Consider the following 17,176-nt stretch of genomic DNA (forward strand, 5'->3'; position numbering starts at 1 on the left):
TCCCCAGCACAGACTTTCGTCCACAGGCAGGCGCCACAGACGCGGAGGCATCAGTAGCGGGGACAGAGCACCAAGACACCGAGTTCGACATGACCAACGAAGCTGAAGAGAACGACGAAGAAGATGAAGACGCACGATTCTTCCGGGAGCTCAAGGAGAGGCGAAACCTCAAAACAGTAGAGCTACACGTCGTCGTGGAGGTGCATACCGAGTTGCATGATTGAGGAGCTGGGATAGGCATATATACCCGCATTTGAACGTCATTAGTAACGATATCCGCAGAAATGAAGCGAGCCTTGTATTTGTGAACGCTGCGTGGGCTTAAGGGGCTGTGCATACCTGAACCATACGTCCTTGCTATACATGATTCGCACGCACCGCAAATAAGTACAACATTGAAAAGTTGGGCGCAGTGCTGACTGCGGCATGTCAACCGTACAAGCGGCTAATGAAGGAGTGTAGGATCGGCCACTCACCGAGGTCGATGGAACTGATAGCAGAAGAACCGATGCAGGAATCTGAATCAAATGAACTATGGCCCTCCGTTGTTAATGCATCCAGTCGTCATATGAAGGTTGCTACTCAGCGACGGATACCAACCACCACACCAATAATCGCTCCATGATCATCTGCTTATACTCGGGGGTGAAGCGTAACATCACGTTTGTCTGCAACGCTGTGATCAAATGTGCAACTCACTACGAGATCGGGGCAACCCGCATCACGCTCCTCACTGTCCACCCCTACCACCTTCCGATACCAAGTAACACCGAAGTCGTTGAGCATTACAAGAGTATCATAGCACGACGTCGGTCTTTTACATTTAGTGGACAATAGTGAATACTACGCAAACGCACCTGCCTCGCTCGCAAGAGGCGCCATCCGTCGTCCCAATTCCAGATGTTCGAGGTTGAGATACATGGTCAGTCGGCCATCATCCGCTCGGTGTGTAGGCCTTCTCCGTATGCCATGCTCTCGAAGATGATTTGGCGCCAGATGCGAATTGTGTACTCCGTCGCTTCTTCTTCGAGGACCTGTTATGATCGAAACACAGTGACAACGTTCAGCATGTAAGTCGAAGGAATAGGTGTCAACACAATACGCGTGCGGGACTTCGTATCTACTGAAGTGCGAGCTTGCCTGTTAACCGCGAAATACGATGTCATCCCGCATGCGTATCGTGGTGAACGACGGAATAGCGAGTCATGAGACACATAGAATAGGAGACGCACCGGCTCGAGGCCCTCGATCAGTTTCTGGGGACCTTTGTGATCTTTGAGATGTTCGAGGACAAACATGATGAGATCGTCATCTTCAAGCTCGCCGAGGTACGTTGTCATCTGTCGCTTCACAAGCGGCTCCAACTTCCGGTCGATCATGAGCTACGCACCCTATCAGCACCATGTACAAGAAACTGCGAGAAACATGACCGAGTACTTACGTCTGACAGGCCGTCCCACCGCACCTTCGCCTTGAACAGGGTTTCCTTATCCCTAGGCACGGACTCCTTAATCTTCTGCAGCCGCTCCTTTGCCTTCTCTCCACCCTCTGCAAGATCGAGCTTGGGAAGAGGCACCTTCCGTTTCCGTAAACTCTCTTCCTCCTCCTCTTCCTGACCAAACACGGTTGCCTTCTCCTTCGTGACCGTCTCCTGCTTCGGTGCGCCCGCGCCGGCGAGAGAGACGTTGAGCTTGACAGGCGCACCGTCTTCGAGGAGCAGCCCGGCCTTGCGTTGCTCTTCTTGCAGTGCTTGCATCTCGTCCATTTGCCGTGCAAGGAAAGCCTCAGACTCTTTGCGCAGGTTATCCACCTCGCGTTCCTCATAAAGGCGCGAGTCCTCGTCTGCCGCCTGTTCGGCAGCCAATCTCCGGGATCGCGTGGTCCGCCACCGCGCTCTGCAACTCGAAAGATGAGACAATGGCGGATGGCATGTAGATGGCACTCACCTGTCCGTATAGAACAGCTCGTCGCTTTCGTCATCATCCCACACGGCCAACCGTGATCGCATCTCAACCCGATCGCGTTCTTCTGCCTCCTTGGTGGCACGCTCACGAAGAATTGCACGCTCTAGGGCTTGTATCCGCGCTCGCTCTCTCGGCTCATACCGTTTTTCTCGCTGCGATGCCACATGAGCGTTCTGGGATGTGCAAGCACGACGACCACTTACGTCTCGGTACGACTCCTCCTCGTCTCTCCGCCGTTGCCGCTTCCTCTCCTCCTCCAACTCCTCATCCGTCTTCGTAGGTGTGCTGAAGACTCTCGCCTCCGGAGGGGAACCCCTGTCTGACTCCGCCTTCACGAAACCGACAGGCTTGTTGTAGCCCTGCGCGCCTTTGCCAAATCCCTGCTGAGGGCGACCAGCGTCAACGGGCGACGGTGGTGCCTGCTGGCCGGGCATCTGTGGTTTGCCCCATTCCCGTTGCTTGGGCCCGCTCGGTGCGGCGAGGATGTTGGGCAGCGCTTGTTGTGTCTCACGCATCTTCTCCCGCTCCCGCTTCGCCGCCCGCTCGCGGAATTGCGCGATCTCGGTCATCACGAGCCCGCGTTGCGTCTCTGGGAGGTCGGCCTCTTGCAGGTCGTGCAAGTGAGGAGGAATGATGTACTTCTCCTTGTCGATGAGGCCGTTGCTCGCCGCGTCTTGCGACTGTTTATTGATCTCAGAGAGCATTAGGTCCACCTTGGCTTTGGCGTTTCGCGTCAGTTCTTCGTCCACCTAAGCATCAGTACACAGTGAGACACCACGGTTGCCACTCGATAATAAAATGAACCCACAGGTGTGACCATTTTCTGTGCCTGATACGCGTCCAGGAACATCTTCGTCTTCTCGTCTGCCTTAACCTGCGGCGCCGCGGTAGGTGTGAAGTGATGTATGTTTGCATTGAAGACTTACCAGCAGCTTTTTGTTCACGCATCCATCCTCCAACGCAGGTAACTCTACGCCGTTGAGCAATGTCATAGCTCGCAACGCACCATCAGGATCTTGAAATTCTGCGAAACCGAATCCTTGTGGCTTGTTTGCAGGCGTAATGAGACGTTTGAAAGAGGATATTGGGCCGCAGGCCTGAGCCGGAAGATGAGCTCGCTTGCACTGGAGAAAACAGGCCTGTGCTTACTGCGAGCAAAGCGTTCAAGAAGTTGTCTGTGATACCACCGGATATGGAACCAATGAAGAGAGTGGTTGATCGCGGTTGTGGTGGTACGAATTGTGGGTGGTGATTCCCATACTGCTGCTGTGCGAGAGCCGACATTGAGGGACCTTGGCCATACGACGGCATGGGGGGACGCAGACCAAGTCCTAACCGGCTGGGCATGGGCTGCATGTTGGTAGAACTTCCTGACTACACTTGGGGATATCAATGCAGCAGCTCGCGCTATTGTAGTGCAAGGGTGGTGAACGGGAAGCGATGCGCGAGTGCTCGCCAGAGGCAGAAGTTCGGTGGCGGGAAGGAGAAGATGCAGTTGTAGACTAAGGTATCGAGATAACGTCGGAGTTTCAACATTTACTTATCCATGTATGCGCGGATAACTGTAGTCACTGATGCACCGGGCCTTGGCCCTTCGCTGTCACCAGTTACAGTCTGTGCGACCGCGACCTGGCAGCTTACCTGGACCATGCTCAACCGTGAACTTCAGTCTGACTGTGACCGACGTGATGGAACATCTTTGAATGAGCAATCTTACGGCAGTGGTGCAGCCGTGGCACTTCTACCTGCTGGTCGCACAAGTCCTCGAACAACATGGTTTAATGGGTCATTGGAGAACAGGTTTTCTGAACCTCGGATCCGTAAAGTGCAACAAGTGAAACTTCAATACATGCAAGGAAAACTATCCCGTTGTAAGTAATACATCTGACCGCCGCCTACCCATCGCGTGTAATCTCATGCGAATATCGTGATGTTCATAGTCTTGGGCCCCTTCTGTACCCTTGCGCGATTTCTCTGCAGACATCCAGAAGGGCGTACCCGACTTTCTCGAAGTCGCTGATTCACAAGCACAGGTCCACAACGCGATCAGACAACTAGAATCAACTGTCCATGGCGCACCTCATTGTATACTTGAGCACTTGCTCGAGTCCACCACCTATGGTTGTGGTAGAATGCCGAAGCATAGACTTTGTGCAGCTCTAGAAGCCTGACCTGGATAAAGCGCATGATCTCGAAGGAAGGCAGGACATCCGAAGGTACATAGCGGCAACTCCACAGCGACCTTGCGAACCGCATCAGAACCAGCTCATGCATCATGCGCTCTGCTCACCATGTTCGCAGTCCAGACACGTTCAAGCGACTGGTCCATCTCGCGTGTGCCCAATATTTCCCGCCAGCCGCTTGCCACCAGCGAGGGCAATTGACCGACAGTAGGCATTAATCTTCTCCTCTCCGCCCAAAGACTCCCGAAACTGCAGCGCTAACGACATAGACTTCAATCGGAAGAACGGTAACCGGAATGTTATAACGCAGCCGCAGGAATGCTGAGGGCAATCGTAACGTCCACAGATCCAAACCCTAGTGATGTCTGTCAGTGGCGGCATCCAATGAACGCCACGACGAGAGGTCCAGACGTAGTCACCACGCAAACTTTGAGCCAAAGGTTGACGTGTCCGGTGAGAATGGAGCGTGGATCGCCGTAGGTAACGAGGTTTCGATGATGTGTTGATTCCTGTCATTCGTAATGCTGAGCTCGCTGTACAGTGTCAATGAATTCCGGACACCCACTTCTTCGGCACATAGAGCACTGCACAACCGCGTCTGGCGAATAACCATTTGGAGCAGCTCTATACATCGTTCATGAGTACATGTGACCGTGGACCATTCATTACAGGTACTCACCGACACCCAAAAGTCTGGCTGAACCGCATTTAAGTCCACGGCCTCCTGGCCAAGTGGATGCGCCGCATCGATCACGCTCCACACCCCTTCCTCTTTGCACGTCCGAACCATATCCCTCCATGGCATCGCAGCGCCAGGCCCGGAGACGATGCTGTCAACGATCGCCACGACTCGACGCTGCGAAGAACACTTCGAAGCAGAAGCCTGAGCGGGGTCAGCATGCGCCGGAGGAATTCACGCCATCGGGCCAGCAGGCTCGTGCGAGACCACAGCAGGGAAAGGATACGTTTGTGAAATATGCCGAGTAGCGTTAGCTATCGGGTTGAACGTGCAATTGGCTAGTTTTCGACCCATAGTATCACGTTAATGGTCCCATCACTGAGTGAACGGACACGCACTGATAACGATCGCGTCCCCTTCTCGCCACTCGAAGTTCCTCAGGATAGTGTTGATTACATTGCATACGTTCGGAACCAGGACACATTCGTCCATGTCCACGTTGACGAGCCTGGCAATCTGCCGTCGCACCTCGTTCAACTTCGACTCATATCCCAACCACAAGAAATCATCTGGGTTGGACTCGATTTTGAGTGTTAAAACATTGGATGCGTCCAACACAGGCCGAGACCAAGGGCACCTAAGCCGTACAAGATAAGGCATTGAACACATGTGACTGCAGCCTAATCTATAATACAAGAGGCGTGGAATTCGCACGGGAGACAAAGAGAGCATCTGATTGGCTGAGAGACGGACACCGAGCGCTGCCCGAGCCCCGAGCGCTCTTTCACCGCGCGCGCTGCGAGAAAGGTCATCGTCGCGTCTCTTCGTTGTTTACCTCGATGATCATTTCTGGATTTGAATGGCTGGTGACGGGGCCTAGCGGGCTCTGCTTCTCAATATCTCCGAGTGTCCTGCACGACCGGGAAGGGGAGGAGACGCTCAGGAAGAGCCCGGCGAGCATTGTGAGCGCGACAGGGAAGGTTCACTGATCGAATTCATTCACAGCTCATCTGCCTCGATTCGGACACGATAGTCCTTGAAGCTTGAAGCTTGAAAGCTTGACCCGTGGCACCGTCGTCATCTAATGGCCCGGGCGACGAGACAGTGCTCGACGACTTGCTGACGCCGGAACGTGCTGTACGTATGCAATTTGTTCTGCTTTGACTCGGAAGTACTGATCTGGGAAAAGGTTTGGACGAGCGAGAAAGGAACATGAGAAAGCTGCCTAGCAAAGGAGAGGTAAGCAAAGGAAGATGAGTGCAGGTGCAGATGCGTGCAAGCAAGCGAGCTATATGCGGGCCCAGCATGCACACAGGCGGGCGAGCGAGACGGTGGGTGGTCACACACCGCGGGCGACAAGACGCATAGCGATCGCGAGCGCAAACACGACCAACGAATGGACTGCGAGCGCGCAAGGAAAGACCGGGCGAGGGCGAGCGGAGGTCAGTGGACGAAGACGAGTCAGCGGTGGTGGGAGCGCCGCGGCAATGCAATGGCACACGGCGATGGCGAGCACGCAGGACAGATGCCCGGTGTGCAAGCGCAGCCGGCGAGTGAATCACAACCGAGTACAGTGCAGGTGAGGGCGAGGGCACGGGCAAGAGCAAGGGCGAGCAAATATTGGTGGCAACGGGCGGGCGCGAGGGCGAGTGAGTGGGCAAATCAGCAATCGGCGAGTGCGAGTGCGAGCAAGTGGGGAAGAGGGGCGAGAGCAGAGCGGGTGCAGGCGCAAGTGCCAGTGCGCCAACCAGAGGCAGGTGAACTCTTCATGATGTTGTAGCTTGCGACTGCGCTGGTGCATCCTCGAGGACATGTATGTATATGCAAGTGACTGGAGCTTTCCGCTTTAATCATAGGATGTTGAACTCAGCAACTTACGAAGGCCGGGCCATCACTGAGACGGGCCCACGAAGCCGACTCGGACTCCCGGAGGCCTCATTGACCTAAGTAGGTATGGACTTACTTGAACGCTGACAAGAATGTGCGAAGGATCTCGCTGACTCTGAGTTGTTGCCCCGGAATGCCTGCTGAATGTATATATAGCTGAGTGGCAGTTCACGTTCAGCATTAAGCTATGGGCACAATGAAAGGTTCGTACGTCCGTAGCGTAGCACGGGCATCGGCTAGTGCGGAAGACGTACCGTGATTGAGGGGGACAAATTCAGGATCGAAAGCGGAGTACTTCCGGAGACGGTGACCATAACCAGGAAACTGCAAAGCCAGTTATTCGGGGGTCATCGATGGAGAGGGGTAATGCGAGGTTTGCCACTGAAGGGCCTGCAAAGTGCCGGCTCCCATGGGCCCGAGGTTAGTTCGGAGGATCGCCGCCATACCAGGTGTATCGGCTAAGACATACGCGACCAGGGGACACAAAAACTCAATCGAGAATCGACACACACGCGGTACATACCGTTCCTGTCAACAGCGCCCACGTCCGGAGAGTGCCCGCTCTAGAAGCATGTGTCTTGCGGGTGGATCAGTGGCAGTTGAGTGGCAGCCTCATCGTTGGCATCACTGCAAGCTCTTGGGCACGTTGGGCCAGTTACAGTCAGTTAGTCACTCTTACGGAAACCTTGCATGCGCAGTGATGATGACGCCAGACATCCCGGGGCCGGGCTGAGATGTAGTAACATTATGATCTGGATTCCAAAAGGTGACTGTTCTCGCAGCGTACTAGTACATAACTATCGCACTGCGGTTTGACCACATGCCGATGCATCATCAATCCGGCTTACACTGTACAGGGTACCGGGGTACATTAACTCGTCCCGTCGATGTGACAAAGAGTAGTCAGCCTGCAACGACGCTGTCTCATGAGTCCAGCTCGAACTCCACGACACTCGTCTCGACGAGATCCCAGACCTTCACGAACTTCAAGCCTGCCTGCCGACTGCCACAACAAAGTCATTAACTTGCGTTCCAGGCGAAGGGACGTCGACTCACCCAAGCGCTGTGATCTCTGGCAGGGTACGCTCCTTCGAGTTCACATTGAGGAGCATCGTGATATCCAAGTTGAACGTCCTCTTCTTTCCGGCGCCGAAGTTGGGGAGCATCGGCTCGGGGGCCTTGTACATTTTTAAGTTACTAGACTCTTAACTGGACGACTGAGACTCACCGTGTCGACACCGAGCGCAGCTACTTCCTTCACATGTGCCGAGGGCTGCAGCAGGCAATCTTCTATAAAAGGATACATCACTTTGTAGTGTGGTCTACGCTGGGATGGAGATAGCCACTCACGGACGAACAGGCGGCTCGTCGGCTTCATCGCTGCTCGGATGTTCTTTAGAATAACGAGGGCCCGGTCGTCGGTCCAGTCATGTATGATGGATCGCATCTGTGGCAGTGTGAGACACTGCCAGCGAGAAACATCGTCGGACACGCACGTAGTAGATCTCTTGCCCGGCGGGGGCAACTTGCTCGAAGAAGTTGTAGTGCGTGAAGGCGACTCTGCCTGATCGAACTGCCTCCGGGAACTCTTTGGTCCAGACCTGAGACACGACGTCGTCAAGCGGTATGCGGTCAGGTCAAATGAGGAGCTTACCTCTTTGGCTTGATTGACGGTAGCTGGCATGTCGCACAGCGTGTACTTGAGGTTCGCGCAGCGCCGGACGAGAGGCATGGAATATGCGCCTACTCCCGAGCCAATGTCGCAGACGGTCGAGATGGTGTCCCAGGGAAGCCCTGCGCATGTAGGGGATGAGACCAGGTGTTCGACGTGCTGAGTAGTTGATGCCATACCTTCCAACATAGCAAGGCTTCCTGAGAGTGTCCCAACGCCAGTCATAGCGGTATTGAAGACCTGCGACAAGCTGGTATCGGATGGTAGACTCGCATATACTCGTGCCGACTCACCCTTTCCCTATCAGGCTATACATAGAACGCTCAGGCTACGAGATGAAATGCCAATGAAAAGCCGAAACTCACCGTGGCATGCAGCCATTCGAAAAGACCAGCAGTCTCGTTCTCTGGTCCTTTGATGGCATACATAAGTGCGGTCTTCGTGGGATGGTACGAGCCATTGCTCCGGGGGTCCGTGAGGTGTTCGTACAATACAGCTCCACTCTGGTACCCCTCAGTCGTGAGGAGGTCAATATAGCACATCAGGGGATTGCTCGTCTGGAGCGCCAACGAGATCCGGTTGTTGGCGAACGTGTCGACGTCCACTGCCAACGCAACTGCATGTGAGACGGGGCATCAACTTATGGAGATGTTCCCTCTCTTACCCTCCTGGAAGCAGTGACGCACGGTCAGAGTTCTGACTATGCGAAGGAGCTTCCCTTCGTCGATCTTGATACGTGACGCGAGTTCCTTGATATGCATCCCCTCAGGATGGTCGTGAAGCACATCCGCGATGCCCGTGCGCAGAGCCAGGCGCACACAGCTGGATATGGCGGGATGAGAGAGCTAGGTAGCGGACATCAGTACATAAGTTCCACCGAGTGCTAACGACGTACATCAACGATAGTTTGCCCCGGCGGAGCCAGCGTCGCACATAGCTGTTCGCAGGCACCTTCCAAGAGACGGATGGCCCTTTTCAAATCGAGGTTGCTGGCCATAGCGAAGAAAGACTTCTCGTCAGTGGACGAAAGCGAGGGGACGTCCTCCCCCGTGCTTTCATAGGCGGCCAAAGCATCTTGCGTCGCCTTGTTGACGATTTTGAGAAGCTTTTGTACCTCTGCTTTGGCAGACATGTTCAACAGCGCGGTGGTTCCGTGCAGATACCTCACGCACAATTGAGTGCTTATAACTGAACATCCTGGGAATCTGGCCACTTTACAGCGTTAGTACTACGTTCCGGCAGACAATGACGCGTCACCTCGACTCGTCCGAATCAAATGAATTTGAAGTCATGGGTCAAATATGTCTAAACCTGTGGTTCCCGGGGTGGAGGACAAGTACAGGATCACAGCCTCGCAATGGCTTCTCTCCGGTCGCAGCCCGAATCTGTCATGATACTATCAGATCCTAGCTGTCATACATGGAACCTCATGTTACCGTGTCCCGGAGAAATGCGCGTGCCTTATTGCCGTCACGCTCGCCCCAATTCTTGAAGAGCCACTCGATCTTCATGGTTGGGTTAGTAACTGATGTAACAACTGATGAGCTCATGTTCGAAGGGGAGTATACTCACAGACCATACCCATTGCGACAACGTACATGTTTGTCTCGCGTGGTCGTTCCGAGGTACTCTTGCAGTTTCGTGATTGACGCGTCGATTGCATGAACACGTCAAAAACGTGACCGTTCCTCCATGTGCTCCGCGTACGCTACTGACGACTCGAGGTGACTCAAGGTGAGCTCGAGGGACCTCGAGGTGGCGCGCCGAGATGCCGTCGAGTCGAGTTGCAACTCGAGCGCGAGGTGACCTCGACTCGCGGCAACACTACTCATGATATCACTCGCCAGCGCCATAAGAAACACTCACCGAAACGATATTGCAGCGAGGTCCTTGAGGCCCTGAGCTAGAACGTTCGTCATGTCTTCTTCGCCGCCCGCGTGTCACTGTCAAGTTCAAACTTACAATCATTTGCATACTGGTTGTCGTTTTGCGTTCCCCAGCGTCACGTCGGGTGGGGGCTTTGGCTCCCTACCCTACTAGTACATACGCCGGCGCCTGTGCCCCCGTCCGAAAGTTCGGTATAGCTGGCATTGCGCTAGATACACTCCATATCTCGTGACGAGGGTGCAGGCTAGGTGTCCTGAGTACCATGCAGGCTAAGGCTGAAACAAGATTGTCCCAGGATCGTTCCGTGCACTCTGCAAGGTAACGGGTTTGCAATATTGATCACTGGTAGGTCCGGTGGTGCGTAGGGGCTAGCCCAAGAGCGCCAAATAAGATGCTTGTCGACGTCGCGCGCATGCAATACCCGCAAGCAATATGGAGCTGCGACTCGCGATTGGGACACCTGCTAGTAGATTTGGCAGCGAAGACAGCAATGGACATCGGAAGACTTGCAATTGACTATGTAGGACTCGTCGGCGGTCCTTGGATCCGACTCGGACTCTCGGCAGGCAGTGACTGAACTGTGTTTCAGCTACCCCTCTACTTCCATGGCGTACAAGGACCAGCTGTTCTTCCCTTCGAATATTGGACTTCTGTCTGAAATGCTGCCTGTCGTCGCCGAGTCTGCGTTGTAAATTATATACACGGAGTGTCTCCGAGCCGATCATGATGAGGAGGAGCATGAGACCTACTTTCAAATTCCCGTTGACATTGGGTGCCTAGCTCCATTACGCGCAGCGCCTCGGGTGCCAACGTCATCAGTTCCCGAATCGTCGAGACCGAACGCCATGGTGTCAGTCCCCACAGTGACTTGGAAGCCTGTACGATGGCCATCGCGGAGGAGCTCGAGAGTCCGCTGGTTGTATGCATCACCGCTAAGTGATGTGAAGACGCGTATGCGATCGATGCGATCACGCAGACGGACAGCGTTGTTCCAACGTTAACGGTAGGTGGCCACCCTGTGACAGAGTACTATCGTCTTGCAGAAGATGACGACACGACGACCTGGATTCGGCTCGAGGACCCAGTTGAGTTCATGGAACTCAGTAGCATCCAGCCAAGATTGAGCATCACATAATATCCACCGTATGTCATAGCGTGCGTTCGAGCGACGGATACAATGGTACTGGCCGTCATGTACTAGCCCCAAGAACCGGCAGACTGTCGTCACCAGTGGGCCCGTGCAGTCGTGGCGGTCAAGGCGATTAGGACGGGGGTACTCACGAATGCTGATCGTATGTGCCCGATGTACTGGAAGGAAGGCCGGAAGCGAGGGCCCCAGCTGCAGAGGGAATGTGCCTCATCAACGGCCCCAGGTCGGTGAACGCCTTGTCGTTGGCGAGCTTGAGAAAATGAGTCGTGGACAATTGCTCCGGTGACAGCAAGATGATCGACGTCTTCGTTCGCGCCTTCTTCCAGAGATCGACGCGCACCGCCTGGGCGGCCAAGGTGGTATCGTTGTTGATGACCACGGTGGTTTGAAGGCCTGCAGCCTTGAACTTAGATTCCTGGTCGCGTTTGAGCACGGGTGACAGTACGAAACATTGGGTAAACTCACCATGTCGTACTCAAGGGCCTTTGTGGCGCATACCACAACCATACATGGGTCGGCCTTGAAGCGACCTCGCAGAGCCTGCGGGCACGGCTTCCGATCCCTCGCGATGGCTTAGGCTACCAGCATATAGACCAGCATGAAGCCAGTCTTTCCTGAGCCCTTTGGTGTGATTGCGAAGACATCGACACCGTCTCAAGCCCGACAAGCACCCTCTAGTTGATAGTCGTGAGGATCCCAAGGCAGATTTGGGGACGCGATGTTGCGGCAAAAGCTGATTCCTTCGGGCGAATTGAAGGATGTAAAGAAGGATGAAGAGCCCACGGTCAACGAGAGCGGCTGCATTGACTATGACGAGCTACGATACATGCTGTGTAGTGTTGGTGAGAAGAGAATTCGAGCATAGGAGCGCGTCGCGCCCAGCGAGATTGACACGCGTGTTGCGGAGATCGAGTCGCTTACGTAACTTAGTCTCCCTAGGCAGACGTAGACAATTCCTTCAACCTTCGTGCCTCAGGATATCCTTGTCTAACGTAACTCCCCTTTGGAGGCCTACGGTGTTGGGCCCAGTGACAAGTACTGCTACTCATGAGTGACAGTGTAAGCTACGGTGACTTCAATGCACGGCTCAAGTCTCAAGACACGCCCGGGTTGTATTCTGTGCTCTGCCACATATCCTTCTTGACCAGCCTCCGCCTCGACTCTTGCTGGGCTTCTCTGTGGTTTCCCGCCTCCCAAATACCTGCGGACAGCACGAGCATGCGTACCGCGGTCAGCAGACCCGCTGTGCGCCCAAATTGGATGGTCCGGGCCTGCATCGTCATCAGGACATTCTCCGGACGATGGGAAGTCGGATGAGGTCGGATGGTGGGCTCAGCGGGCAGTGCATTCAATCAAGTATTCTACCCCGCATTTGATGGGCATTTCGGCAGCGGGGCACTCTCGAGAGCAGCCGCTATAAAGGCCATCCACGACCACCGTCAGCCGACGACCGACGACTCGGGACGAGTTCAGATCCAGAGCTTCTCGTTCCCTCAGTCTCCTCGTTGTTCAGGATGCTGGCGCACGTAGCAAGTCTGTTGGCCCTTCTCCAGGCAGCGGGCGCCCTGCCCCAGTTGTCGACTAGCAGCGCTGTTCTCTCGTCAAGCATTATTGTGTCTACCGCAAGCTCGGACGCGTCATCTTTCGTCGTTTCGACTGCGACTGCCTCTGCCTCCGCTTCCGCTTCAGCCATCTCGTCGTCGGAGCCCCTACCGCCTGTGCAGCCGTGGTGTATCAGCGAGATATTCTGTGCGGGCGCGGTACGTCGCAGAACCTCTCTGTATGGATCATAGGCATTGACAGCGAATGCTAAGCTCCTACAAGATGTCAACCTCGCCGAGGTCTACAGCGACCCCAAGACGATCGTCGACAAGCCGACTTCGAAGCGCTCGCAGGAGGTGCTCTCTGACTTCGCCGCGCTCCAGAACAACTCTGGGACGGCCGGGATCACGGAGGGCGACATCATCACATTCGAGGACGACGACTTCACGGGCGAGGGTCAGGAGCTCGCGGTGGTGACGCTCACGGACTTCAACGACAGCCCGGCGTTCCTCGAGAACGTGACGGACCCGCTGATCCAGGCGTGGGCGCAGACTGTGAGCGGGTACTGGGCGGACCTGATTCGGGAGACGAACACGAGCGCGACGTGCCCGATCTACCCGGACGCGGGCGACTGCGAGGGCACATTCATCCCTTTGAACCATACCTTTGTTATCCCGGGCGGGAGGTTTCGTGAGCAGTGTGAGTACGCTGCAACTAGTATGCGTGTATGCTGCCAATACTGACCGCCAGTGCTCTTGCAGACTATTGGGACTCGTATTGGATTGTTCAGGGCCTGATGCAGAGTGAACTCTACGACATCGCGAATTCAACTCTGCAGAACTTCATGGACGAAATTGACACCTTCGGGTTCATACCTAATGGCGGGCGCATATACTGTGTGTACACTTTCGCTAGAGACTTCCAGTAGCGGTCGCTCACCTAAGATAGACCTGGACCGTTCGCAGCCTCCGATGTTCACCCGCGTAAGTGGATCCAGGATGAATATTTGCGTCAGTGCCAGTTCTGATTGCGACTACAGATGGTTGCGGACTACGTCGCCGCTACAAACGACATGAGCATCTTGACACGCGCGATCCCGGCCATTGAAGTGCGTCGTCGTGACTTACCATGCACCACGTGTACTCACGCATCCGCCAGACTGAGCTGCAATGGTGGGTGAGCAATCGCAGCGTGCAAGTGACGAGCCCATACACGAACCAGACCTACACGATGTATCATTATTCCGTCACTAACTCCGCACCGAGACCCGAGTCATACATCGACGGTGCGTCCTTGAGTTGGTTGTCGGCCGTCCTGTGCTGATGTCCTTGGTCGGCTAGACTATGCCACTGCATTCGACCCTACGCTGCCCTCGCTGAACGAGACCGAGCGCTCGGCACTGTACGCGGAGCTCGCGAGCGGCGCAGAGACGGGATGGGACTACTCGTCGCGCTTCGCTGCGCAGCCATTCGCGGGTGGGACGAACAACACGAACCCCACGTTGCGTTCATTGCAGGTGCGGGAGCATATCCCTGTTGATCTCAATAGCATCCTCTGTACGTGATTCCCTCTCCATTCTTTGCACTACATACTGACCACGCATCCAGATAAGGCGCACACCCTCTTAGTCGATATGTACACCTCCACGGGGAACAGCACCGGCGCCGCCGCGCACCTCGCGACCGCCACGGCGCTGCGCGCGGGGATCCTCGACCTGCACTGGGACGCCGAGAAGCTCGCGTTCTACGACTACAACCTTACCGCGGGCGCGCGCAACAGCATCTACAGCATGGCGACGTTCTACCCGCTCTGGAACGGGATCGTGCCCGATGAGGTGCTCGGCAGCGAGGAGAACGCCTTTGGCTTGTTTGCCGGCGTGAACTTGGTGATGAACAGGTATAACGGGAGCTTGCCCGTGACGTTCTTGGAAACAGGGCTGCAGTGGTGAGTCTCATTGTGCATGACGCGCCGTTCGCGTACTGAGCATGTTGCTGCGCTGCACAGGGACAGCCCTAACGCATGGCCCCCACACCAGTTCATCGTCCTCGAAGCGCTATCGGCTCTCCCATCCAACCTCACCTCGGGCGCGCTGCCGACGCCCGCCTCGAATGAGTCGACGTATGCGCTCGTCCCCGCGGGCCAGCTCGGCCTCGCGGAGGACGAGCTGCCGGGACAGCTCCTCGGCGCGGGACTCGGGAACGCCACGAGGGTCGGGCCCGGCGCGGACATCAGCAGGCTGAACGGCACGGTCGTCAACGGTGGGAACGCGACGGAGGGGGAGGGCTGGGCGGACGTGCTCAAGCGCGAGGTGGCGAATCGGTATTTCGCGAGTGCGTTGTGTAGCTGGTGAGTTGGGGTGTTTGGGCTTGTGAGCTTGTGTTTGGTGCGCTGGGCGGACTGAGTGGGTTGCGCGGTTTCGAGGATAAAGTCTCGTGTTGTGGGCTGTTGTGAGGTCCCTGGGCGCTGTCGATCGTCGGGCCCACCCGCCGAGGGGCGCTACCGATCGTCCTGTTGATACGCCACGGGCTGCGGCGGTTGTTGTGATTGTGGGGCCCTTTCGTGTTGGTCCATTATGGGTGCTGTTGTTCTTGATGCTGACGGCTTTTCTTTGGAACCAGGCACGCAACTGGTGGGTCAATTCCCGGCCTGCTGCCACAGTTGCCCGACGACGTCCTGAACATCACTGGGAGCATCGGCAACACGGGAAATGTGAGTACATGTTTGTGGTTGTACGGGCTGCGGAGGAGGAGACTAACGCGCCGCCCCAGATGTTTGAGAAGTTCAATACGACTGATGTAGACTCATCCGGTAGTGGCGGAGAGTATACGGTCCAGGTACGGCAACTCTTGTGGTTTTTTCCAGTGATGACGTCTTATATCTGTGCTGATATACGATACTCAGGCTGGCTTCGGGTGGACGAATGGCGTCGTGCTATGGATTGCCGCAAACTACGGTCATGTGCTTGCGGCTCCTGATTGCCCCGACATCCTCGAGATCGTCGGCGCAAGCAGCAACAGTAGCGGCACCACCACTACCACTACTTCTACGACGTCGTCCTCGGCGTCCGTCGGCTCGATAGCAAGTACGACTGGCACCGCCCTTGGGCAAGCTGCGTCAGGCCAGACCAACGGGGCACCTAGGAGTTTGTCTGTGGGCGCGGCGTTCGCAGCGATCTTCGCGGGCAGTGCTCTGGTGATATACTTGGCATGATCTTGGTCTGTGCGATGCCGCCGATGCGTATGACTAAAAGGGCGTGTCGATGCGTCCATACGATCTCAAGGACTTTACGAGCGAGATGATCTAGGCGGACTCCAGATTTTGTTTTGGGATGTTGTCGACGAACTTTGTGACGTGCTGATGTATGTACGAAGGAATTAGTTTCGCAATGGTTTGTTGTGAAGATCCGGAGGTGCGGTGACGCATCATTGTGCTGTGGCATGCGGGGCGCTTCAACAAGATAGTACAGGTGTATCGTTGGAATATGCACGCAGTGTCCGGAAGAGGAATAATCAGTGAGTATGCGTCCGGCTTGTCGCTATGCCCTGATGCGATCCCCCTGCAGCCACAGTCCCGGGCATCGACTTAGCGATCTTTTCTTACCTACACCGTTGCACAGCTGCAACTTGGCTGGCAACGACAGGCTTTGTTATGGTGGGCTCTGAGACAACATATTGTGATACGGCCTGACTTTGCTAGAGACTGTTGTAGAGATCAAGTCTTCATCTTCACGCGAGCTCAATACTCAATACCAGTCAACACCGCGGACATCCGGTAGGTTTACCCGCGGACATCCAGTAGGACGAACAACGGAGGTCTCACGTTCACCCGCGGACAACGCCCGACTGAGTCCAGCTGGAGCAGTGAGTCAGAAAGTACCGGATGTGAAGCTTGCGACGTGATTCTGAAGATTGATGATGACAGATTTTCCGTACAGTATAGGAAGTTGCGCCGTTCTATGTAGTGTCAGCTGCATGACAAAATTGCGTCTGTGGCGGAGCGACGATCACCACCGAGCAACATGACCATAGGCATTGCTGCCATGAAGTTTCTGCAGAACCAATAGGCAACATAGGAACAGCATACGCGTAACAAACGTGGGTTTACCATGGCTCATCGTCATGACAGAAATGCGCCGCCGCCGGAAAGAAGCGCAGAAATGCGAGGCTGAGTGCTTCAACTGTCGGTTTCACATCACACAACTGACCGTGTCGG

The 17,176-nt window shown here is 55.4% G+C and overlaps 4 protein-coding genes across 4 annotated transcripts; 1 reads left to right on the top strand and 3 right to left on the bottom strand.

Annotated features, from left to right (window-relative positions):
- Positions 1-923: 923 nt before the first annotated feature.
- C8Q71DRAFT_715453 (uncharacterized protein) lies at positions 924-3,311 on the bottom strand (the record flags this gene model as incomplete). The annotated part of the gene is made up of 8 exons (XM_047921046.1): positions 924-1,034; positions 1,233-1,382; positions 1,442-1,895; positions 1,947-2,116; positions 2,168-2,713; positions 2,773-2,838; positions 2,891-3,061; positions 3,114-3,311. The coding sequence occupies 8 exons, from the start codon at positions 3,309-3,311 to the stop codon at positions 924-926; spliced, it is 1,866 nt and encodes a 621-aa protein (XP_047774466.1).
- Positions 3,312-4,010: 699 nt separating this feature from the next.
- C8Q71DRAFT_798959 (pyridoxal phosphate-dependent transferase) lies at positions 4,011-5,486 on the bottom strand (the record flags this gene model as incomplete). The annotated part of the gene is made up of 5 exons (XM_047925856.1): positions 4,011-4,154; positions 4,286-4,396; positions 4,709-4,771; positions 4,827-5,030; positions 5,232-5,486. 5 exons carry the CDS (start codon positions 5,484-5,486, stop codon positions 4,011-4,013), a joined length of 777 nt encoding a protein of 258 aa, XP_047774467.1.
- Positions 5,487-7,637: 2,151 nt separating this feature from the next.
- C8Q71DRAFT_861708 (S-adenosyl-L-methionine-dependent methyltransferase) lies at positions 7,638-9,517 on the bottom strand (the record flags this gene model as incomplete). The annotated part of the gene is made up of 11 exons (XM_047927938.1): positions 7,638-7,716; positions 7,770-7,891; positions 7,942-8,003; positions 8,064-8,160; positions 8,210-8,314; positions 8,368-8,507; positions 8,565-8,625; positions 8,679-8,693; positions 8,751-8,989; positions 9,050-9,230; positions 9,281-9,517. 11 exons carry the CDS (start codon positions 9,515-9,517, stop codon positions 7,638-7,640), a joined length of 1,338 nt encoding a protein of 445 aa, XP_047774468.1.
- Positions 9,518-13,236: 3,719 nt separating this feature from the next.
- On the top strand, positions 13,237-16,174 carry C8Q71DRAFT_715340 (trehalase-domain-containing protein; the record flags this gene model as incomplete). Its single annotated transcript, XM_047921036.1, has 11 exons — positions 13,237-13,681; positions 13,726-13,860; positions 13,913-13,947; positions 14,004-14,072; positions 14,123-14,249; positions 14,305-14,520; positions 14,572-14,908; positions 14,969-15,310; positions 15,583-15,673; positions 15,733-15,798; positions 15,866-16,174. Coding segments are annotated over 11 exons (2,172 nt in total), but the record flags the coding sequence as incomplete, so codon positions are not given.
- Between the last annotated feature and the right edge of the window lie 1,002 nt (positions 16,175-17,176).

The sequence above is a fragment of the Rhodofomes roseus genome (genome assembly GCF_022264815.1).
Source record: "Rhodofomes roseus strain CIRM-BRFM 1785 chromosome Unknown C8Q71scaffold_26, whole genome shotgun sequence".
Lineage (NCBI taxonomy): Eukaryota > Fungi > Basidiomycota > Agaricomycetes > Polyporales > Fomitopsidaceae > Rhodofomes > Rhodofomes roseus.